The sequence below is a fragment of the Centrocercus urophasianus genome, unplaced genomic scaffold (genome assembly GCF_019232065.1).
Source record: "Centrocercus urophasianus isolate 14NV4802_14NV808 unplaced genomic scaffold, USGS_Curo_1.0 seq_54, whole genome shotgun sequence".
Classification (NCBI taxonomy): Eukaryota; Metazoa; Chordata; class Aves; order Galliformes; family Phasianidae; genus Centrocercus; species Centrocercus urophasianus.
In genome coordinates this window covers 311288-335056 of record NW_024885133.1, presented here as the reverse complement: position 1 = coordinate 335056, position 23769 = coordinate 311288, and the positions used below count along the sequence as shown (strand labels likewise).

At 48.6% G+C, this 23769-nt stretch overlaps 3 protein-coding genes across 4 annotated transcripts in view; 1 reads left to right on the top strand and 2 right to left on the bottom strand.

Annotated features, from left to right (window-relative positions):
• LOC122169452 (cartilage oligomeric matrix protein) overlaps nt 1-419 on the bottom strand; it is a 34302-nt gene extending 33883 nt beyond the window's left edge. Inside the window, exon 1 of the mRNA XM_042835646.1 lies at nt 401-419. The gene's annotated coding sequence lies outside the window, so the exon portion shown is untranslated. The remainder of the gene's footprint in view (nt 1-400) is intronic.
• Nucleotides 332-19472, top strand: UPF1 (UPF1 RNA helicase and ATPase). 2 transcript variants are annotated; one of them, XM_042835640.1, is made up of 24 exons: nt 332-584; nt 5195-5337; nt 5754-5843; nt 6379-6546; nt 6914-7094; nt 7488-7649; nt 8242-8326; nt 8480-8578; nt 8753-8861; nt 9692-9851; nt 9974-10092; nt 10347-10511; nt 10742-10856; nt 11039-11182; nt 11304-11517; nt 11727-11844; nt 12816-12972; nt 13949-14091; nt 14688-14862; nt 15303-15384; nt 15870-16031; nt 16253-16470; nt 16861-16983; nt 17088-19472. In XM_042835640.1, the coding sequence occupies exons 1-23, from the start codon at nt 360-362 to the stop codon at nt 16978-16980; spliced, it is 3354 nt and encodes a 1117-aa protein (XP_042691574.1). In that variant the 5' UTR covers nt 332-359; the 3' UTR covers nt 16981-16983; nt 17088-19472. The 2 variants fall into 2 exon arrangements, with proteins under 2 accessions (XP_042691574.1, XP_042691573.1); XM_042835639.1 differs by having other exon boundaries at nt 8744-8861.
• Nucleotides 19473-19519: 47 nt separating this feature from the next.
• Nucleotides 19520-23061, bottom strand: GDF1 (growth differentiation factor 1). The gene is made up of 2 exons (XM_042835652.1): nt 22760-23061; nt 19520-22078 (listed from the first exon to the last, which is right to left on the bottom strand). The coding sequence occupies exons 1-2, from the start codon at nt 23043-23045 to the stop codon at nt 21249-21251; spliced, it is 1116 nt and encodes a 371-aa protein (XP_042691586.1). The 5' UTR covers nt 23046-23061; the 3' UTR covers nt 19520-21248.
• Nucleotides 23062-23769: the final 708 nt, after the last annotated feature.

Sequence of the window (23769 nt, the reverse complement as noted above, 5' to 3'; positions counted from 1 at the left end):
GTGCCCTCCCAGGTGTGCGTGCTGCGTCACCCGCCCACGCGCACGGGCCGTGCTGGCGTCCGCCGTGCGCTCCGCGTCACCGCTGCTGGCCTGGCGCGCGGCGGCCGGACGGTTCCTCTCGCGGCGTCTCGGGGCTCTCGGTTCCGTTCCCCGGCTCCGGCTCCTTCCGCCGTCGGTCCGGCCGCGTTCGGGGCCGCCCGAGCGGGGCAGCGGGGGTCTCATCGGCGGTCGGTTCTCGGGGGCGCGGCCTGGTGTGCGCGGCGGATCCCGCCGCTAGCGTAGCTCGGCGCCCGGGCTCCGTGAGGCGCGGCCCGGCCGAGGCGGGGGGAACGCCGCTTCTCTTCTCCGCCGCCGCCGCCATGAGTGTGGAAGCGTACGGCCCCAGCTCGCAGACCCTCACCTTCCTGGACACGGAGGAGGCCGAGCTGCTCGGCGCCGACACGCAGGGCTCCGAGTTCGAGTTCACCGACTTCACCCTCCCCAGCCAGACCCAAACCCCGCCTGGAGCCGGGCAGGCGGGGCCCGGCCAGGCCCAAGGCGCTCCGGGAGCGGGGCAGGGCCCTGCAGGCCCCATCGAGGCCCAGGTGAGGCCGCGCCGCGGGGTGCCGGGGGGGGGGCGGGGTGAGGCGGCGCCGCCACCGGGGGGAGCGCGGAAGGGGCGGGCGGGAGCGGGGCGAGAGGGGAAGCGCTGGGCCAGGGCGGCGGGGCCTGCGGGAGCGGGGCTGTCGCGATAGTCGCGATATCGCCGTGCTGTCCCGATAGTCGCGATACGGAGCGAGGAGCGCTGCCGGGGTGGAAGGATTTCGGTTTGTTTTCTTGTTGAAACGAACGCGCCTCCGCGGCCTCTTTGGTTGCGAGGAGTTGAGCGCTCTGAAAGTGGAGCTGGATTTCTTTCTGACAGAAAGCAGCTCTTTTCTGAGAGGGCCTCTTTCTCTTTGCGGGGTTGCCGGGCGGCTTTGTTTGGGGCTGTAGGGCAGTGACAGCCCGTAGTGCCTGCGGTTGGTGTGCGGAGGTCCTCGAGGCTGAGAAATCGGAGAATTCTTAACGCCGCCCGATGAGGGCCGCGATTCCGCTTTAACACTTCGCAGAAGTGAAAGAAAAGAGGGAACTTGGCTGTGCAGCCAGAAACTAAGAAGTGTTATAAAAGGAAACGCTGCTTGTCCTTGTGCTGCTTCTTGACTGTCTATAGCAGGAGGAAAGAAGCCCGAAAGCCGCACCTGAGAGGCTGTTTTGTGCTTTTTTAAAAGTTGGGCTGCTCTTGTACATCTTGGAGTGTATTAAGTTCCATTATATCGCTATAAATTGTTAAGTAGTTCTGGTGTTAACAATTAAATGTTTGTAGATTGTCTGCGTTTCAGAACGCTGGAGGAATTGAAATGCTGTAGATAACAGCTCTTCATCCTGCACCAAAAGCAGTCAGAGGGGATTCGTTTGGTTTTTTTTAACTTTATTTTCCAAGACTGATCTGTTGGGGTCTGTAAGTGACACGGAAATGAGTAAACTTAAAGCAGTGAGTGAATGGCAGCCTCAGGTGTGCAGGGCAGGTGGAATTGTGCTGCCTCAGTGCTGGGCCCAGGCCCAGGGCTGTGCTGGGACTCTCTCCAGTCAGTGTTCATAATATGGATTTAGAGCTGAGCTCTTGTGGGCTGTTTGCTTTATTTTGTGTTTACTTGTAGCTCTTGAGTTCTGTTGGGCAAAACAAGCCTTTTTCCTGTTTGAATTGTTGCTAAGTAGTTTTTGTGTTTGTAGTTAGTGCGTGTGTTAATTGATTAAAAAGGTGTTTGGAGTAAAATCGTAGTTTTTAAAGCTCTGATGGTTGTGATCATTCTAGAACTCTCAGTAAAGAGTTTGGATAGAAGAAGAAAAACCGCCCCAGAATGAGTCTGAGAGTGCAGAAGGCAAGGGAAGAGGATTCGTTTTGCTTTTTGTCTAAACATGTTTGAAAAGCCTTTGAAGTAAGAAGGGAAAAAGGAAAATCTGGAGAGCACATCCAGGTATGAGCGTGTCTGTAAGCATCCGTCCTGGCAGGCAGGAAGCAGAGGATGTTTGTAATGGCTGAGTGCTTTTATTTCAGTGCAGGGTTTTGCAGTTGTCCCCATGCTGTGTAAATTTGGGGTAGGGGAGGCTGTTGTTCCAGTGAGGATTTGGGAGCACGGTGATGTCGGAGCTCAGCGAAACCCAGCGCCTGTGCTCAGTTTGGAGCTCTGCCTTTCAGTGTTCTCATCAGCGCTGAGATCAGAAAGGGGCCGTCTGAAGGATTCTCAGGGAGGTTCTGCCTCCTTGGGTAGATAATGTGAGCTCGTTAATGCCTTTAGGCAGGGGCAAATCTAAATCTCCCAGGCTGCATACGTTTTTGCCTAGTTTAAATTTTGACTGTGATTGTGAACAAAGTTGGAATAAATATTATTTCATCCTGATAAACATGGAAGGGATATTATTTTTACTCCTGTTCCGTTTTCTGATACCTTTTTAGTGCCCTGTGGATTGAAATAAGGTGAGTTGGGCAGTGCAGAGCCCCTCGTTTCTTTAGAAAGCATTCTTTGAGCCTTGCTCTGAAAGCTTTGTTTCTCAGCATATACTTAACTAACAGTTTAAGAGGATGCTGTTACCACGGATTAGTGTCTGAGTGACAAAAGGCAGGCAGAGGTTAAGCAATGCAGGAGCAACGCCTCCTGTTTTCTGTAAACAGTGGAAATCCAGTTTTCTGATGATTAGACAAACTAATTAGCATACTTGATTTGTATTAAGATTAAATTCTGATCATATCCACAGCGTTTCCCTGCTCCCTCGGGCCAGGACTCAGTTCTGGTGGGAGGAGGCAGCATGTTTCTCTGTGCCTGGTGCTGGGAGCCCGTTTGGTGGTGCCCTGAGTGTGGGCATGGCGAGCCCTGCTGCTGGCTTGGGGTTTCCTGCAGCCTCGGTGTTAGCAAACGTTGCTCGGAGCCCCGTTGTGAAACAGCTCTGTGCTGCCCTGAGGCTGAATGCTCTCAGCGATGCACCTTCCCTCGTTCTGAAAGGGAGATCAAATAAGCACAACAGATTTTACGGTGCCGCGAGTGTCACACGGTGTCAGTGGAGTCTGTACCAACGACAAATAGTTGTGCAAATCCACAAGTGTGTGTTTTTCTAAAGCGTGAGAAAAACTTCCCTGTGCCAGGGCGGTGTGCCTGGCCGTGCCGTGTGTGCTGCACAGTGCTGGGGTGCAGTGCCACAGCTGAATGCTCTCTGGTAGCAAGATCCCAGCAGAATCCTTGCCTAGCTGTCGTCGTTTCTCTTGCTGCAGCCTGACACATACTGCTTTAAAGTGCAGCTGTGCTGATGGCTGTTGCCTGTTGATGAGCTGCTGTGTGGGTGGGCACATCAGCCAGAAGCATGGCGAGGAAGCTGCTGTCACCCAGCTGGGGCTCCGCACGGTCACTGCTTGCTGCGGTGTTAATTGGGTCAGCTCCCGTGCTGGAGTGCGGCTCGGCTCCCCCAAGCACTGCTGCTGTGTGCAGCAGGACCGTGGAGACCTGCGAGGAGCCGGGGAGGAACCAGCAGCTCTCAGAGCCGTGCAGGTTGCTTGGCGTGGCTGCTAAACTTGCTGTGCCAGAAGTTTCAGTCGACACATTTAAAATAGAGAATCCCCCCCCCAAATCTTACACAACAGCTGGTGCTGCCAGATTTTAATAACACGCACGCAGGCTGACATGGCAGCGAGTTGAGAACAATAGTTGGGCCACTTCCTTCCTGTGTGCCTGCTGAGGCACGGCCCGGCTGCCGGGTCCTGCTGCTGACAGATGGGTGCCGTCGTGCTGACATCACTGCGGGCCCGAGTGCTGTGCTGGTGTAGGACGAGAGATCTGTGTGTGCTGCCATTCCTTCTGCTCCTGCCTCAAAAAAAAAAAAAAGGGCTCTGCAATTGCACTGGCTGCTTGCTCGACAGCCCCGAGTTATATGCAAGCTTCCAATTACCTTCCAATAGCTGATAATGCTTGTCAGCTAACGTCAGTAATGGCATGTGAGGCCTCTTCAGAGCAGGCTGACAGCACCTGCTGTCTGTCTGTGTCCTCTCCACACTTCTAAGAAGTTTGGGTTAACTTGTTCCATTAGTCTCCACCTATTCTAAGATCAATTAATAAGCTATGTTCGTATTTTCTTTAATATCACTGTATTTAAAGTTGATGTTTGCATTAGAACAGCTCTGAAGATGCTATTAAATGTTGAGCTGCTGCAGCTCCCCCTGTGATGGTTGGTCTGCAGAGCTGTGGTTGCTGTGGCTGAATGGAGCTGGAAGCCAAGGAGTCCCAAGGGACAATGGCTGCTTGAGTCATGCTGAAGTCTGATTTGTGACATTCACACCTGTTGGTGCTCCTTCCTGGTGGTAAAAGCACTGTGCTAAGTATTGCCAAAATGGAGTTATTTTTAACAGGACCAGGACTTGATGTGTCAAATGTGCTGACGCAGAACTTTGTGGTTCTGGCAGGTAGCAAAGTCAGTGCAAAGAGGGAGCACCTGCTGTGTGTGTGCTGCCTTAGCCAGGCAGCCTGTGAAAGGCACTGCTCTGAGAGCTTGGGCTGTGTTAGTTTGAATGGAGTTTGTGTGTTTCCTGGGTAACTTAAAGAAGCCTCTTTGTTTTGAAGGAAATAGTGTGGTGGCTAAAGCAATGTTTGGGTAATGCAGTAGTGGGTGTCACACCTGGTGCATTACACAGGTATGTGTTTGGTTGCATGCAGTACAGGTGGTACGCCTTGCACAAGTGATGCTGCTTGGGGAGCTGGGCAGTCTGCTGAGAACCAGCTTCTGTTATTTCTGGCTCTGGCTTTTCCTTAGGTGTGCATTGGAGTAGGTCTTGGTCCCCTGCTTCCTGTTGTCTTCGTGTTGTGAAGTTGTGCTTCTGGAGTCTCTGAGGAGGAGGATTGGTTTGGTGGATAGACAAAACATAATCTGAAGAAAAGTAATTTAGTTGTGTGAATTGACACTACAGTATTCCTGTAAAGTAGGAGCTGATGAAGCAAGTATCAATTATATACAATGTATATATGATGTTTTTTGATAGATATGGGCTGTATTTCCAACTCATCAGTTTTCTGTTCTTCTGAGAACTTCCTGAATTCAAGACAAGTTTTTACACAGCAAAGTAGGGATTCCCACTCTTGGCTTTGTTCTGAGCGTGTTTTGGTAGTATGACCTGAGCACTGACCTTGTACTGCAGGTTAATGGACCTGATGGCATTCTGCAGAACGGAGCAGTGGATGATAACGTCGCTAAAACCAGCCAGCTTCTGGCAGAGCTGAACTTTGAAGAAGATGAAGAAGATACTTACTATACAAAGGATCTTCCTGTGCATGCTTGCAGGTGAGACCTGATCTCTGCATAAGGCTGGTTGCTTCCAGAAGGTGGGGGCATGGAGTGCTCAGAGGATGGTTGGAATTTTGAAAGCAGCTTCCCTGGAGGCAGCTGCCTGCTGGCAGGCAATGAGTGCCCTCTGCTGAGCTCCTGTGTGCGCTGACAGTGCTGCTCTGCTGAGCTCCTGGGCCTCTCTTCTAAGGGCTGCAGAGTTGAGCCTTCCTAGAAATGGTAATGGTGGAAATAGTTAAAGAGCTTGCCTCAAACCAGAAGTTTAACTCGTGTGTTTGGTACTTCCAGCCACTCTCATGATTCCTGATTTTTACTTCCCCTTGTTTTGTACACTTCTGGGTAATTCAGATCTTGTTTTTGCATTGTCCTATAAATAATTTCCCAATGACTTCCTCATCTCATTTTAATTCCAGTTACTGTGGTATCCATGACCCTGCCTGTGTGGTTTACTGCAACACCAGCAAAAAGTGGTTCTGTAATGGGCGTGGAAATACATCTGGCAGGTAAATGATTAAATGATGGAAATGAGATGGGCAAACTTGCTGTAGTGTTTGTTTTGAAATGCATAATGGGTGTGACTTACATTTTCCACGATGTCGAATTCTCGTGACTTGAATGTGAGCCTCCAACCTCTAGATTTTCCTGTTATGAGCTTTTACAGCTCCACCTCAGCACAACTTGAACGGCTTTTGGGCTTGAGCTCACTGCTTCTTCCCCCTGTGCTCTTGCAGAACAGTGTAACAGATGCTGTGCTCTGCGGAGCTTCAGGAAGCTGCTTCCAAACAGCAATAAATTTCTTGTACGCTGCCCCTTCTTTCACATTCACTTTGAAGTATTCGTGCATTGGAGAAACACTGAAACTCTTAGCAGTCATCTTGGCCTGGATGAAAAGAGCAGGGGATTATTAAAGTCTGCCAGAGTATGAATAGGTTTTTGTTTATCTCTTAATAATGACTGAATTGCTGTGTTACATAAAGTTAGGACTAAATCTGATTTTCATATTGACTGCTTATAAATACGGATCCTCTCTGGTTTCAGCCACATTGTCAACCATCTGGTGAGAGCGAAGTGCAAGGAGGTGACTCTCCATAAAGATGGGCCTCTAGGAGAGACTGTCCTGGAATGTTACAACTGCGGATGTCGTAACGTGTTTCTCCTTGGCTTTATTCCAGCTAAGGCAGACTCTGTGGTTGTTTTGCTGTGCAGGTGAGAGAATTTATTGCAGTGTTTAAGTGTTGCACAACTGGATTTCTAAATGGCAACCCTCGGCTTTCACTTGGTACCTGAATGTTTTACACTCTGGTCTCCTTTTATCGCTGTGTCACATTTAGTGTTTGAGATGCTGAGCTTTTTTCAGTTCTAGAAATACAGGAGAACTAATGTTTAGGATACCTTGCCTTTGCAGTGTTGAAGTACCAAGTGCAGGAACTGATGAATTGGCTCAGCAGGCCACTGGTGTTGGCTTTCTTCTTTTAACCAGGCGTGTTTGAAGAATGTGTTAAACATGTTCTTATGCTTTGGTAGATTCCCTTACAGTCGTCTAATAATTTGTCTCAACATTTTGGTTGTGCAGGCAGCCATGTGCAAGTCAGAGCAGTTTAAAGGATATTAACTGGGACAGTTCACAGTGGCAGCCTCTTATCCAAGATCGCTGTTTCCTCTCGTGGCTGGTAAAGATTCCATCTGAGCAGGAGCAGCTGAGAGCACGTCAGATTACAGCTCAGCAGATCAACAAACTGGAAGAACTCTGGAAGGTATTTCCCACTTTTCAAATACCAATGATGTTTCACTCAGTGCTGGTTTTGTGTCTTAAAAGGAGGGACAAGGCTGTTTTAGCAGCAGTGTAAGGCAGGAAACAGAGCCTAATATACATGAAGTTCAAACCTTTCCCTTTTGACAAGCAACACAACTGGGAATTGACTAGAGAAATCACGTGTTAAAATAGGAAAGCTTCATCTTCAGGTTCTGTCAGTCAGTCTGTAGTCAGTCACTGCTTTTTCAGAGCTTTTTCTGTACCTGTTAATGCAGAACAAACTTGGCTGCATGTAGGTGAGCATGACATAACACTTCAGCATGGTTTTAGCAGTTTATTATCACTTGTTTGTGCCTAAAACTTTGAAACAGCACTCTTGTGTGTTAAATCTTAGGAAAATCCATCTGCAACCCTTGAGGACTTAGAAAAGCCTGGTGTTGATGAAGAGCCACAGCACGTCCTGCTTAGATATGAAGATGCTTATCAATACCAAAATATATTTGGTCCTCTAGTCAAGCTTGAGGCAGACTATGACAAGAAGCTTAAGGAGTCTCAGGTAATCTGCTTGAAAAATGCCTGTTAGAGGGGGATTCTGACCAGTTCTCTCACTTAGTAGAATGGAAGGAAAAACTAAAATGAAATAAATGTAATATTACTGTAATGAAGACATGACAGTAATTAACAGTAATATTAATGTGCGATCACAGGGAAAACTTTGAAACATCACTTAAGGTCTTCCATCTCTTCTGAATTCAAAGTTTGTCTCTCCTGGAATTGTATTCTTTGTCAGAACTGCTTCTTGACCACCTTCTGTTACGTTCTTTTCCTCATAACATTCACTCACCTTTGCACCAGTCACTTCCCAGTCAAGCTTGTAACATGTTGGGGACACTGAAGAGTTTTTACAGAACTGACACAGGTGGTGATGCCAACACATTTCTCATTAACTAAATACATTGTCTTTGAAACAGAGTGAACTTCTGCAGGTGGTGTGAGTACAGCCCATAGTGATGAACACAGAAGTTTGGTGACAGAGGAACAGCAAGTTTTGTGTTTCTCCACTGTTTTGAAGTTTAGGACCATGAGGATTGTGGTAGTTGATAAGCAGCTCTTTAAGAACATAATATGTGCTCTTTCTTTACTGTTAGACCCAAGATAACATCACAGTCAGATGGGACCTGGGCTTGAATAAGAAAAGAATTGCTTATTTCACTCTGCCAAAGACTGATTCAGGTAATGACAGCTCAGCTGCATGTTTTGTCTGTTTTTTTGCACCTGGTGAATAACATCAGCATTTAAAGAACTGCAGTGGCCTGGGGTATGAGATAGTCCTGTAGGTTTTTGTTGCTGTGGATGTTCTGAGATTATTTTCTCTCTCCTTTGTAGATATGCGTCTTATGCAAGGAGATGAGATCTGCTTGAGGTACAAAGGAGACCTGGCCCCTCTGTGGAAAGGAATCGGCCATGTTATCAAAGTTCCTGATAGTATCCTTTACTTAATGAGCCTTAAGGTTAAATTATCTCTGAGGAACTCCTAAATTGTGTACATAAGTAATTTTGAAACCATTGTGATTAGCGGGCGCCTACTGAATAAATGGAAATCGGGAAAAATACAATTCAGATGTTTGCTGCAGATTACTACTTAACGAGGTTCTACAGATTATGGTGATGAGATTGCCATCGAGCTGAGGAGCAGCGTTGGAGCCCCCGTGGAGGTTACTCATAACTTCCAAGTGGATTTTGTGTGGAAGTCTACTTCATTTGACAGGTACTGAGAAAGCACTTAAACTCAGCAGATAATGGGTTCAGTAGGTGTGTATTTTTCCTTCTAACTTCAGTGGGGTTTTTGAACGAGAGATGATGTATTGCTTCATTATACCAGCAATCAGAGGGAGTGTGCTGAATGCATCAAGGTCATGAACGTGGTGCCTGCTTCTCAGAGCAGCAGCTCTAAGTGTTGTTAGAGGTGGTGACGTTCAGTTGAATTCCAGGCTGTCAGTGTTTCTCACTTTGAAAGCACGTTCAGGGACTTTGGCAGTACATTCATGTAACCTGTGGATCCAAGGTGAAAAATGAACCTCAAGCTTAGTAGCATTTGGGATGTAAGAAGAAAAACGTCTGAGGTTCTGTTTGTTAATGCAGTCATGAAGCGCTCTGCGTTTTTATTTATCTCCTCAACTTTGAATCACTTTGACAAACTGAAGTTTCAAGGAAGCTGGATCAGCTGTGGGGTCTGTGGGCTTGAGATGTGTCTGCAGTGCATGTTGTGAGATAGGAGTTTGTTGTCCTGAAATAGAGGTACTGAGTACAGCTTTTATTCACATCTTGCACCTAAAACTTCCACTGCAAACTGTCAGAGCCCAGTTCCACTGCAGGCTTGTGGTTACAGTTTGTAGGATGCACACTGGGGAAACAAAGATCCGTGTTCTGGAAGTCTAATGTTTGGTCTCTTAATTCTGTTGTCAGATCTTTGCATTGTCTTTTTTCCAAAAGATACGCTTTAATTTGTCTGATGGCTGATTAACTTCTACTCTTGTGCATAATTTCATCTGAGGTAATCCTGATTCGGTTCTATTTTTTGTCCTTTGCTCATTTCAGAATGCAGAGTGCTTTAAAAACATTTGCTGTGGATGAGACTTCGGTGTCAGGATACATCTATCACAAACTGTTGGGCCACGAGGTGGAAGATGTAATTATTAAATGCCAGTTGCCAAAGCGCTTTACAGCACAAGGACTTCCTGATCTCAACCATTCTCAGGTACCCTCATGTTCCTTCTTTCTACATGCAAAGAATACGATGGAGGATTTATGATTGAAGGTTGAACGACCTTGTAATTTCCTGTGCAAGGAATACTGAATAGCATTAAAATACTTCCACAGGTTTATGCTGTGAAGACCGTCCTGCAGCGTCCTCTGAGCCTTATCCAGGGTCCCCCTGGTACTGGAAAAACAGTGACATCAGCTACCATTGTCTATCATCTGGCTAGACAGGGCAATGGGTAAGAACTTCTCTGAATCTTTATGCGTGAGGTTACCTCATGATTGGTCCAGAGAATCAGCTCACATTTAAGCACTTAAGCAGTCTGTATCCTTGAACTGGAAAGACTTTCTAGAAATGTGTTCTGTGAAGATCTGAGCTTAAGTCAGAAGATACTCATCGGTAGCTTATTTTTAGGGAGCATGTGTGTTAACACTCTGTTGCAGGAAGAAGCTTACAGTTCACTGAGACTTTTTTGCCTTTTTTTCCCCCAAGGCCTGTGTTAGTGTGTGCTCCAAGTAACATTGCTGTAGATCAGTTGACAGAGAAGATCCATCAGACTGGTCTGAAAGTGGTTCGGCTGTGTGCTAAAAGCCGTGAGGCAATTGACTCACCTGTGTCCTTCTTGGCGCTGCATAACCAGATCAGAAACATGGATAGGTAAGGAGGGGGAGAGGGAAAGACACCCCAAAAAACCCAAACCTTGGGTGTTGTGATGGATGCAGTTGTTTTAACAGCTCTGGCAGTGATGGTATATATTTTGCTCTGTACAAAAGTCATTTTTTATTTTGCAAATACGTTTTCTTGTTTCTGTGGCAATATGTAAAGAGCTTCACTGTGAGCTGGAGCTGTTGTTAATTAGATTATAATGCGAAATTCCATTTTTGCAGCATGCCAGAGCTTCAGAAGCTGCAACAACTTAAAGATGAAACTGGAGAACTGTCATCTGCCGATGAGAAACGCTACCGTGCGCTGAAACGAACAGCAGAGCGTGAATTGCTCATGGTAAAGTTCCACCAGATACAGCAGTCCAGTTACTGCCTTCTCCCACTTAGCTGCAATTTGTTGGCAGCTATCAGAACACAGTTTAACTTAGGGCGAGATTCCTGGGATGGTATTCAGTGGCCTTCTGTATGAAAGTGTTCTCTTGTCCCACTTGATTGATTTGGGTTGTGTTTCTGTCTCAGAATGCAGATGTGATCTGTTGCACGTGTGTGGGAGCTGGTGATCCAAGGCTTGCAAAAATGCAGTTCCGCTCCATTCTGATCGATGAAAGCACCCAGGCCACTGAGCCAGAGTGCATGGTGCCAGTTGTGCTGGGAGCAAAGCAGGTAGGAGCCGCTGGATTCCCTTTAAAGTCTGATTTATAAATAGATGAAGCAGGAGTTTGGGCAGAAAATCCAGACTTGGGTACCTGCACTGTCATCAGCAATGAATTTTTCTTTTCCACAGCTTATTCTTGTAGGTGACCACTGCCAGCTGGGGCCTGTTGTGATGTGTAAGAAAGCTGCCAAGGCAGGCCTGTCTCAGTCCCTGTTTGAGAGGCTGGTGGTGCTGGGGATTCGCCCCATCCGCCTGCAGGTGCAGTACCGCATGCACCCGGCCCTGAGTGCTTTCCCATCCAACATCTTCTATGAGGGTTCGCTCCAGAATGGTGTCACTGCAGGTGAGTAAGAATGGCATTTCCTGCAAATTCCTTTCTCTTCAGTTCATTAAGGATTGAAGGAAAAATTTTTTAATTCAGATGAGTTTTTTTTTTTATTCAATTAGCAAGGGAACTGCCGCCACCCTGATGGCTTTGGCTCTTTGAGGCATTGCTGTGAAAGTGATTTTCTAGTAAAGCAGTATTAACTTCATTACTTTTGTGCTCTTCAGCTGACCGTGTGAAGAAAGGGTTTGATTTCCAGTGGCCACAGCCAGACAAGCCAATGTTTTTCTATGTTACACAAGGACAGGAAGAAATCGCCAGCTCAGGCACCTCTTACTTGAACAGGTAAAAATCAATACTGAGATTTACATAGAAATACTGACAGTATGAATGTGGGACAATTAAGTGCCTCATATAAAAGGCATGAATTCAAAACAGAAGCAAACTGACTGCGTTTTGCACCCAGGAAGTGCTGGTTGAGGCCCATTTCAAAGCTTGAATTCCAGTAGCTCCTGAAACGAAGTCCTAATGGGTGGATGTTGAAAGAGGAGAAGGTAGCAAGAGAGCAGCGGAGAGCTGGGAATTTCATTTTTTTTCCTATCCCTTTGTTCTGCACATCCAAACTTTTCCAGTGAATGAGCTTCTAACACTGCTCCTTTGCTTTACATGCATTTGTTTGCGTGCCTGGAAGGAAGAACCAGACCAGCTTACAAAATGTATCTGCTGTGATATTTTTAACCTGTCTGCTGCTTGAACTGCGTGTGCAGGAGTGCTGAATGCAGCAAGGCAGACTGTGCACAAACAAATGGCACAAGTGTTGGCTCACAGAGCAATGGCGTTCAAAAACGTTCTATATTTAAAACTTCAAGATAAAAGAACTGAAGGATCTGTTTGTACAGCAGGCTGGGACACTTCTCCTAGTCTCACTCAAAGTACAAGCATACATTTAACTCTGAGAACTGCATTTCAGAAGAGTGATGGCCGTCCTGAATTCTGCTTCTCCAGGAAGTTTAGTTGTGCAGCACTGAAAAGGCGGATGTAGATTCCAGGATCAGTGTGTGTTGTTGTGACCTCTTCTGAGGTGTTAACTTTTGGCTGAGAGCATCTGTTTGTAGCGAGAAGTGATAGCAGGGAATGTTCTTGCAGAGCTTAAGCTGAACTAATTTGAGTGGCAGAGAGCTGTGGTGTAAAAATGGTCTCCTGAAGGAGCCTTTGTGAAAGAAGGCACAGCACACGTGTTGAGGTTTTCTATCCCCATTCACTGAAAATGTTTAGACCTAATGCTGTAATTAAATAAATGAATCTTTTTTTTCTAGAACGGAAGCTGCCAACGTGGAGAAGATAACTACAAAGCTTCTGAAAGCTGGTGCCAAACCTGATCAGATTGGCATTATTACTCCTTATGAAGGCCAGCGATCCTATCTGGTGCAGTACATGCAGTTCAGTGGTTCCTTGCATACAAAACTTTACCAGGTATGGAGTCATTGCACAAACAAGAGAACCTTTGACGGTAGAAAGAAGCTGAGAAGCTGAGACACTGTGAAACTCAAATGCTTTTGTTTTTGTTCTGGCTTCTCAGACCAAATTTGTTTATTCTTCAGTAACTTCTGAGCATTTTAATTGACCTTAGGTAAAATAGTTCAAGGGAAGGTAATGCAGGAGTTAGCAAATGCCACTAAGTTTGAGGAGAGCAGTTTGCCAAATAATGGAGAAAGCCCAGTGAGGTTCTGTTGAAAGGAGAGCTTGGATGAGTCCATCCTCTGAGGCTCATTGAGGCACAGAAGGGAAAGGTCAGCAGTGCTTCAGCTGTGGAAAAATGTCTCAAGCTGGGAGACACACAGGAAGTTGAACACCATAAATTCTAATGTTCAGCCATTTGTTTCCTTAGGAGTGTGTCCTCTGAGTGGACCTCCTCCACCACACACTACAACATGTTGCTACACTACAGACAAGCTGCTTAGGTGTTTAATGCAGTCTCTTTTGCAATAATTGAAATAATTGGGCAGTGTTTTCATTGAAGCAAAAATTGGTGGAAATACTTCTGCTCCTGCCAGGAATGATCTGTCCCTCTGATTCAGGCTTCTCAGTGGCTGGGAGCAGCAGTACTGATCTGCAGCTGTATTGCTGTGAGGTTTTGGGATAGCCAAATTCGTTCTGGCAGTGCACTTGGAGAAGGGCTGCTGTCTGAAGCAGGTGCCAGTTGTAGGGGGGAAATGCAAGCACCATAAAGGACATGAACATAAAATTCTTTGTCTTAAACTGAGACTCTCCATTCTCCCTTAGGAAAGCTCTTTAGTGGGCAGTGGAATTATCAGATCATCTGGCATGACAAAAAACAGCAGCTTTCCCAAATGATGGAACTGTTAGTGTGCAGCCAGTAGTCTTGTAAACCTGTTGGTAGTACAGCCCTTACGTGCTTCCATGATTTACGTGTTCTCCTCTGTGTTAGGAAGTAGAAATTGCAAGCGTGGATGCCTTCCAAGGACGAGAGAAGGACTTTATTATCCTGTCTTGTGTGAGGGCCAATGAACACCAAGGGATAGGATTTCTGAATGACCCCAGGCGTCTTAATGTGGCTCTTACAAGAGCAAGGTAAGGTAAAATTGGACAGATCTTCTGTTTTAGAGGCGAGCCACTAAGGGCTGTGTTCTGAGGGTGGTAAGCCTGTTCCTCTGCCTGTTTAAGGGAGCCTTGAAGGGAGTATGGAAATGATTCAACTTTACAAGAGCAGTCTTAAATCAGCATTCCTGTTTTGTACTGGGAGAGTGTAGAGTCCAGCATGCTCGTCCCCTTTGTCTGCAGGACAGAAGTAGTCTGCCCTTCACTCGCTCCTTTCTGTCTCAGCAGCCGTTGTTACAGTTTTCCTTTTCTTAGAATGAGTTTGGTTGCTAAGAAGGGAAGCTACTGAGAAGTCAGCAGTGCGCTGGTTGGCTTCCCTTGGTATCTGCTCAGTTCTAAAACAATGTAACGTGGCTGGTGAGCATGGTGACGTGTTTGACAAGCCTGGAGAAGGCAGGAGATTGCTGTAGCCAGTCCCTCAGGAATCACAAGCTTCCAAGTGTACAGAAATCCTTTGTATACAGGAACAGTTGGGTCAGGGTCTCCTATACCTCCTGTCACAGGCTTCTCTGGAGTTCTTTGTCCTGTTCTGTAAGCTGATCTTGGTTTCGCTGTTTGTTCTTCCATAGGTATGGGGTAATTATTGTTGGGAACCCGAAAGCTCTGTCTAAACAACCACTTTGGAATCACCTGCTGAATTACTACAAGGAGCAGAAGGTTCTGGTGGAAGGACCACTGAATAACCTCCGGGAGAGCCTCATGCAATTCAGCAAGCCCCGAAAACTTGTCAACACCATCAACCCAGTAAGTTGGCCTTTCCTGTTTCTCAGATGTCTGTGGCAGGTAACTGAGCATTGACAGCCATAAGTGGATGGAATAAACAGACACCCCCATGCCCTCACACACCTGTGTTGCCCAGTAAATGGGCTGTGGCAAAGTAAACTGCAGTTTCTAAGTGAAGCAGTTTATCTTTATGCACTGCAGAATTTTACATGGGGTGACTTCTGAGATGCATGAAACATGGTGCAATTACTTTGTGTAAGTTCGTTATACAAGCGTTCCTTAAGGCTTTTACATGCACTTCTGTTGAGAGTTGTCAGCATGTGGTTGAGATGATGGCTGGATGTTTTTCTCACATTAGAAACAGTATCTGTGAGGTTTTGCTGAGTTTTTACCTACCTTGCAGTCGGTGACAGTGTGCAGCTCGATGCTAAAGCTTTGTCCAACTCCTCCCATGCTTTCAGGGCGCCCGCTTCATGACCACTGCCATGTATGATGCACGTGAAGCTATTATTCCAGGATCCGTCTATGACCGGAGCAGTCAAGGTAAAGAAGCTGTCAGCATTAACACCATTCACCATTTCTTCACTTAGTCCCTGGGGTTGGATGTCTTACAAACTGCAAATGTTTAAATGTTTAAATACAGAAAAACGTGAGGGTTAAAAACTGAAAATGGTCGTGGTGTTGGAATTCTTGAGGAAGGATTTTGCTGCCCCTGACGTTGCAGTAACCTCTGTTATTCCCTGGTCTGAAGAGCAGATAAGGAGTGAGGGGGGCTGTCAGTGTTGTAGGAATGGTGAATGGCACTGTAGAAGAGTGATGGGATGGGGCGACTGTATTGTGTCTCTTTGAGACTTGGGAGTGTGGGATAAATGGGGAGCTACGAATCTCACAGGTTCGTGGCAGTGATGACTTGTCCTTTGTTTGTATTATTTTTCCTCCTTAAAGTCCTCCCGTTACTGTTAAAAGCAGGACTGTGAATTTCAGGATATTTGGGATGCTTGAAATAACTGTGACTTCCCCCTCCCCAGGGCGCCCATCCAACATGTACTTCCAAACCCACGACCAGATCGGGATGATCAGTGCAGGCCCCAGCCACGTCACTGCTATGAACATTCCCATCCCCTTCAACCTCGTGATGCCCCCAATGCCCCCACCAGGGTACTTTGGGCAGGCCAACGGCCCGGCTGCAGGTATGGGGCCAGGGGGGCACAGTGCCAAAGGCACGGCGTGGGTCTGATGTGGGATAATGCTTTCGGTGCTGATGAGAGTGAACTTGTATTTCTTTGCACCTACTGCACTGAGCACAATGAGAAGCGTTGCCTGAAGCGAGTCGTCAAGTCTTTGTAGAAGCATCTGATTCTCACACGCTTGTAAAGCTTCTCACTGTTGGTTTGGATAAATGCTTTTCCAGGACGTGGGGCACCCAAAGGGAAGACCGGTCGTGGTGGGCGCCAGAAAAATCGTTTTGGGATTCCTGGAACGAGTCAATCAAACCTTCCCAATAGCCAGGCGAGCCAAGACGTGGTGTCCCAGCCCTTCTCCCAGGGTCCACTGACTCAGGGGTATATCTCCATGAGTCAGCCATCTCAGATGAGTCAGCCTGGGCTCTCCCAACCAGAATTATCACAGGTAAGCAGTGATGCACGGTGGGTCTGCCCTTTTTCCTGGGTTTTATGTCAGTGTTCTGTTTGTGTGCACATCTCTGTTTCTTAGAGTTGAGGAAAGTAGAAACTAAACCATTTTCAGTTAATTTGGCCGCAGCATTTCTTACCTTCTACTTGGTGGGCTTCAAAAGTATATTTGAGCAAAAGAACTCAGAGCTGCATACCAACTTCACCCTGAGCCCTGACGTTCAGCCGCTGCCCTTCCAGCTGCCTTGTGCTGCTGGAAGCTTTATAGCAACTCTGCAGCAGAACGGGGCTGAACTTTAAAACCCAAAAGTCGCTTTTTCTTTAACGTTGGCTGCTCTGTGAGGTCCCATGGAGCTCGGTGCTGCTTGACACGCGCTCTCGTTTCCAGGACAGTTACCTTGGTGATGAGTTCAAGTCTCAGATTGACGTGGCGCTGTCACAGGACTCCACCTACCAGGGGGAACGCGCGTATCAACATGGCGGAGTGACGGGACTGTCACAGTATTAGAGTGTAAGCTCTGCGCTCGCCCCTCTGCCCTCCTGCCTCATAGGAGCTCTTGAGAACCGTTTCCTGATGGCTGTCATGCAACTCTTATTCTGCTTTCTCGCTTTCAGGTTGAGGAAGAAGAGCTAAGCTTGTGTGGAGCTTAGTTCATCAGCATTTTATTCTGGGTAATAAAAAAAATAAAATAAAATGGATACCTGTTTTCCACTGCTAAAACTGAAGCACCACTGTGTGAGAGCAACAGGAGAAAGAAACCAACCAACGGAGAGGAGAGAGAGAGAGAGAGAAAGGAGAGCGCGCGAGAGTGCCCACTGCTAGCTCACTGAGACAAGGAGACTGACCGGAGAGGAGAGAGAGCAACGACGGACTGGCTGGCGCCTCACGGGGAAGGCAACTCACCCTGCAATGAGTGGTCAGCTGAGTCCCTGCTCCCCCAGTCCAAGAAGCTCGAGAGAAGGGCCTTAAGCAGGTTTCACTTCATTCCATACTTCTCTTTGCGAGCAGGGCATTACTTTTCAGAGCAGATGGGGAGAGGAAAACCCTCATCTCAGAGTTGTTCTCAAGGGGTACTATATTTTAGCAGTAACTGTTTACATTTTAGAAGCAGAGTATCTGAGAGAGAGTTCCTAAGTTGACAGCAGGCCAAGCAGAAATCCAGCGGAACGTAGCTGATGCTCAACTCTGAGATGGAGGTTTTGTTGTCCAGCGCTGGCTCTGAAATCCTAGTGTCATCGTGCCGCCCGCATTCTGAATGGGTCTTTCGTGACAAGGTGGTTTTAAAGAGATTCTTTCAAAGGAGCACTGAATTTTTAGAAGTTTGTCTCTGAATTCTTAGTGGTGGACCTGGGAGATCCTTGTTCTGAGAAGCTCACAAAAAGTGTAAAACAAAACTAAATTAGAGCACCAACCTTGAGAACTTTCAGTGTGATTTACAGTTGCAGCAATCAGCCTCTTCTTCCTACATCGGATAGCAGTTAGATGGAAGGAGCCTGCGCGCTCGAGCAGGAGGAGGGTTTCGAAGTGTTTTCTGTATGCTTTAATTGGCTACTGTCTGGACTCTACTCTGTGAAAAACAAGCCTTTCTTTCTGTAAGATGAACTTTGCGCTTGAAAGGGGATGGGTTCCTGTGCCCTTCGGCCCTGGAGGAAAGGATGCTAACAGGCCTGCTTTACTGCTCCCTCAGCTGGGGGGAAGAAGTAGTGGAAACTGGGGATTATATTGGTTTTGAAGTAAAGACTACAATGTTACCGAAGCAGGTTGGAGAAATGGGCAAAGCAGGCAGTTGTTGGAAGGTGGCCTCTGATAGATGGGTACAATTAGAGATAACGGGGTAGGCTTTTGTGTGGCTTCTTCGGTGATGAACGCAGATAGCCGAGGTTCAGGTGTTGCAGAACAAACCCGGAGCTGCTTTGTCAGGCAGTGCACCCAGCTGTGCCATCGGTGCTGGCTGAAGAAATAGCTGGAAGTCAGAACTGAGAACAGCACATAAGAGAAGCCATCCAATTTCTGAGTTGTACCCATATCTTAAATAAGTCATATGGGAACACTGGGAGCATTTTATTGGTGTCTAAACCTTTTTAGAAACGGCGCAGAGAATCACAGCTCCTGCAGACCCGGTTGGATCGGATCCCAAACTGCCAACCTCAGCCTCCCAACCAGGCAGAGACGAGCAGAGCGATTCTGACCTCGGGGTTTGTAAGGTTGGAATTAAGTTAGCGTTCTATCAAAGGGCTCCAAGTGTTTCTAGTCTTTTTTGGGGGGGGAACTTGAAATACCTCTCATATGAATGTACTTAAGCGATGTAAAACCCACTTTTTGTATCTGGGGGGAAAGCCCTTTCATCACTGTCCTTTCTGTAGAGTGTTGACCCGCTTTCATCACCTGTATTTGCTGTAGTTTTCAGGAGTGTCTCTTCCCCAGCACAGACCTGGTGTAGCATACCCACAAACGTGAGTAGCGTGCACATAGAATGGAACAGGTGTTCAGCATTTGTGTTCAGTCCTGCAGTGAACGTGGTTCAAGAACTGCAAAATAAACTCCAATTTTCCAGAAACGAAAACCATTCTTTGCTCATAAAAAGCCTCCAGCGTTTAGACTTCTACAATGCGAAAGAATGGAGACACAGGCCACCTTCCTTCCTTGTGAGATGGACTGTTTTATTTATTAACATTGCCGAAGGGCTTTTTTAATTTTTTTTTTTTTTCCTTCTGTAGGCTGCGTAGCTGCATAGACTTTTCAGATAGGTTGAAGCTGTAACCCTCTGTGCAATGCAATCCATTGAGTAATGTAACCCCCTCCTCCGCCCTCCCCCCTTTATTTCACTGATGGGAATGCCTGCCTCTGCTTCTGCTGTTTTTTTTCCTTTGTAGCAGTTACTCTGAGTTTTATAAATCCAGACATCAGTGCTAGCACGCTGTTACTCTTTTGATTTTGTCTCAGTTTGTTTTAAACCTGTTTGTCATCAATAAAATATTAATAAACAGCTCTTGCATTCACGGTGGCCCCCTACCTTTCAATGAGGAAACCATTCATTAAAACTTAGTATGATTGTAGAAACTTCAAGTTTATTACTTCCTTTAAACATGGACTGGTACAAAAGTGGGGGGTGAGCAGAGCGGACGGGGGGGAAGCAAATGCAGATCCTGGGTGGGTGCTCAGCTGTGCTCAGCCTGGCTCCAGCAACAGCTCTGCATCCCTCAGTCTGCTCCAGCCACCAAAAGGAAAGGAGGGGGTTGTAAATCCCTCCTGTTTTAATGGGGAGAGAAGGAAAACGGCTCCTGCTGGGTTACGGCCCACTCAAAGCTCTTAAAGCCTTCAGTGGTGGATGCTGCTTTCTCTGCGCTATGTTAGGGGTTACTGCTGGCTGGGGGGAAGCTGAAGGTGAGTGCTACAGGTAAGGGCTGCTCTCCAACTACTCAGCCTGGTTCAGGAGTGGCAGCAGGGCAGTGCTGCAGGAAGATGCTCCTCTGCAGCTCCGGCAGTGGTTTAAACCCTCAGTGCTTCCTTGGAGCTGCACTCAGCAATACTTCATCAGATCTTGAGACAACACAACACAGGTACAAAGAAAAAGTAAAAACAGTCCAGGCTGTGCTGTCAGGCTCATATTGCAAAAAAAGTAATTCAAGTTAACTCAGATTCCTTGTCTGCTCCCCCCACCCCCAAAAAACAGCAAAGCTGCAGCGGTGCCAGGAAAGCCTCTGCTGGAGGAGCAGCACGCAGCACTGCCATGGCATTAAACACTGCGAGAGCAACTGCTGCAATGGACTGAGGAGCACAGCCAAGAGCTGCAGATCTGTCCACAAATCCTCAAAAAAAAAAAAAAAAAAACTAAAAAAACCTAAAAGCCAAATAAATCACAAATAACCCCCAAAAGCGTATGCGCATTATTAACGTGGTGCCTGCATTACGAGGGTTGTAATACTGCTGTGCAAAGCTGCTGCTGCCTGCACTCACTGCTTCGCTCAGCGAGCTGAACTGGCGCTGTGCTGCAGCAGAGGGAGCTGGGGGGGTCAAAACGCCACCGACTGCTGCACACATGGCACTGTGTGCCCCTGCTGTCCTTCCTCAGCCACAGCGCCTCCCCTGCGGTGCTGCTCCGCAGGGGCTGATGCAGACAAACCCTCCACAACAGGTGAATGGGGGCTGAACAAAAAGCAGTGCTAGAGGGAACTCGGCTCCAAGTACACCAACATACAGCTCAGGTGTGAAGCAGAAGCACCGCTGCCCCACGGCCTCCACTGCCCCGGGGAAGGGATTCAGTCGCGACACAGCTCGTGTCACGACACCATACCTCTTCCTGCAGTTGGACCAGAGCTGCTGCAGCTGAACCTGCCAGCATCACTTCAAATTTGTCATTTCGTTTTGCATCGCCTAAGCTGCAGAAAGCTGAAAACAACAAAGCCCAGCAGCAGCTGCTCTGCCAGGCACAGGAGGAGGCCAGGATTCCCAGCCTGGTGTCTCTGCCACCCGCAGTGGATGGCTGAGCAGCACCCAGGGTCAGACCTGATCATAACCCCGTCACCACCTGCAGGCTCTGACAGAGCACCTCAGGGCACCCAGCACAGCACGGCCACTAAACCAGCCCTGTCACCATCCCGTCACGCAGACCTCCTCTCTGCCTGCACATGAGGAAGGCAGCACAGAGGGGAGCTCTGACCTCCTTGTCCCAGTAGGAAACTCCCTAAGCACCAGCACAGAGGGCATTTATCACACTTGGATTTATTCCATCAATCATTCCGTGTCCCCCACGGCGCATACCCACAACCACTCCTCTATCTGCAGCCACACTCATCCACCACCATGTCCTCGTAGTGCCTCAGCACCACGTTGTCACTGTTGTCATAGTAGAGGATGGAGATGGGGGACAGCCTGACGGGGACGCAGCAGGGCTGGGGTGTCCCCTCCGGGTCCAGTGAGTGCACCATGGTCTGCAGGATGGCGTGGTTGGTGCTGTTGAGCTCAGCTGTCAGGGGGAAGGGGCACTCGCCCAGGCAGTAGTTGGCCAAGTAGCCCTGCGGGGCGATGATCCAGTTCTCCCAGCCGACGTCACTGAAGCTGATGTAAAGGCGCCGGGGCTTGCAGAGGTTGCTCGGTGTGACGGGGACGTTGTAAGCGCTCCTCCTCCTCCTGGATGCCCCGCACTGCTGGCTGAGGGTCACCACCAGGAGAGAGGCATCCAGGAACGAGTCGATGCCGGCACAGAGGCCCTGTGGCCCTGCGCTCAGCGTGGCTGAGGCTCCGTCTCCGCTCACCGCGATCTCCAGGATCAAGCCCAGGTTCCTGCTGTGAGTTGTCCAGTCCTTTGCCACATCGCTCAGGTTGAAGAGCAGAGACTTGTGCAGGCGGGCGAAGGACTGCTCCACCAGCAACTTGCGGCCTCGCTCCAGGGACGGCGTCCCCCTCAGTGGCACCTGGCAGCTGCGGTACAGCCGCAGCTCGAAGCCCTGCCCCTGGCCGGGGCTGTGGTACGAGTTGTGGCTGAACTTGAGCTCCAGCTGAGCCATCGTCAGACGCTCACCCTCCTCCAGCACAGAGAGGTTAAAGTACAGACGCTTCTGCAGACACAGCAGCGGATGGGGCTGTGTGCTGTGAATGAAGTGGCCTGATGGAGAAGAAGAAATAGAGGTGGTGGTGTCTGAACCCCCTTATGGCGAGCAGGATCAGCCTCCCAGTAGTCGATCAAGCTCCTGGCTGCACACGAAGAGGAATACGGGCAGAGCAGAGACAGGCAGCTCTACACATCCACAGCTGCTGGATCAAGATGACAGTGCCGTGGGATGGGGCCATCAGCCCCACAGCACAGCCTGCAGCAAACTGTCAGTATCGCCCCCGGGGCAGAAGCGTTGTTAGAGGATGGAAGGAAAGGAGGGCGGATAGCAGCAGACTTCAGCAGACTGAAGTGACGAGCTGCCTGTGAAAGCCAGCCCTAGATTTCCACTGGAAATCTGAGCTCAACAGAACCCAATCGCGCCTTGAGATGCGGATGGCATTGACAAAGCAGCTGCCACGTAAAGGAATGGCTCAGAGCAGCCCGAGGCAGGAGGACCAAAAGGAGAATGGGGACAGGACCCAGCAGGATTGCTGAGCATCTGCCTCCACCCGAAGCAGGGAGCCTGAACTCTAACATCATTACCTACAACACGCTCACAGATCAGACCATACACAGGCAAGACTGGTCTCAGAAACCACTTCTGGCTGCTGCCCTGTCCTCCCCCAGCCATTCCCAGCCCAGACCACAGAGAGGCTTTCAAAAGGCAGGACTCAAACGGCAGCATTTCTGTACCTTGGTCAGCGAAGACACGGATGATGTCCCCAGGGACGTTAAACTCTTCCACTCTACAACCATCCACCGGGTCTCTGTTTGTTGCAGGAGAGCTCTTCCTCTTCTGGAAGATCCGCCAGAGAACAGATGGCACCGGAATGGGGATTTTGGGGCTGGGCTTCACGCTCAGACCCAGGGATTTTAACAGCAAACTTTCCTGTAAACTTAAATCCATCCCCAGACTCACAGTAAGGAGAGCCCAGGCGAGGCCAGCTCCAAAGCTGGCACGCACAGGGAGAGGCCACATCACTCCGCTTTCCTGACCGCAGACAAAGAGCAGCGCTGTGCACAGGACCCACTGCCAGCTGCACTGAAGACAGGGCCAGGGGGTGATGATTGCCTGATGGGAGCCTTTGATCTCGTTAGTGCTCAATTAGCACACAGGGATTCCCAGGATTGGGCAGAGGGTGTGAACGGTCCCCCCCGGCTCCCCGGGGCCTTTTAACCCTTTGAGGCTGTGGCAGGAAAGCAGCTCAGAGCTCCCTCCCCTTCTGCATCTCCACCCCATTGAGGTCCAACAAGAAGTTCCACGCAGCAGCAATGCTGCCAGCACGCCGAGCTGCTCCCCGTGCCCTGGAGAAGGGCAGATCTGGTGGCCACTCCACCCAGACTGGGGAGACGCTGCTCAGTCCGGGCTTTCTCTCACCGCCTCCTCCCCAATCAGCTCCTCAATCACAGTGTTTAACACTTCTCTCCAAACGCTGTTAACTTCCAGCACAGCGCATCTTCAAGCTCTGCCCTTCAGCTCCCACCATCCTCCCCCAGCCCAGGTGCACAGACAGCAACCAGCACCCACTTCCCACACAGGGTCCCCCCGCTCAGGCACACACACACCAAATGCTGCAACTCCAACACACTGAGATTCAGCTTCCTTCGTTTCCTCCTTCCTGCAAATCCAGTTCAAAAGCCAAGAAACTAAAGCACGCAGATAGAGCCCTCTGAAACTCTGCTAGGAAATTACAAGGTGACGC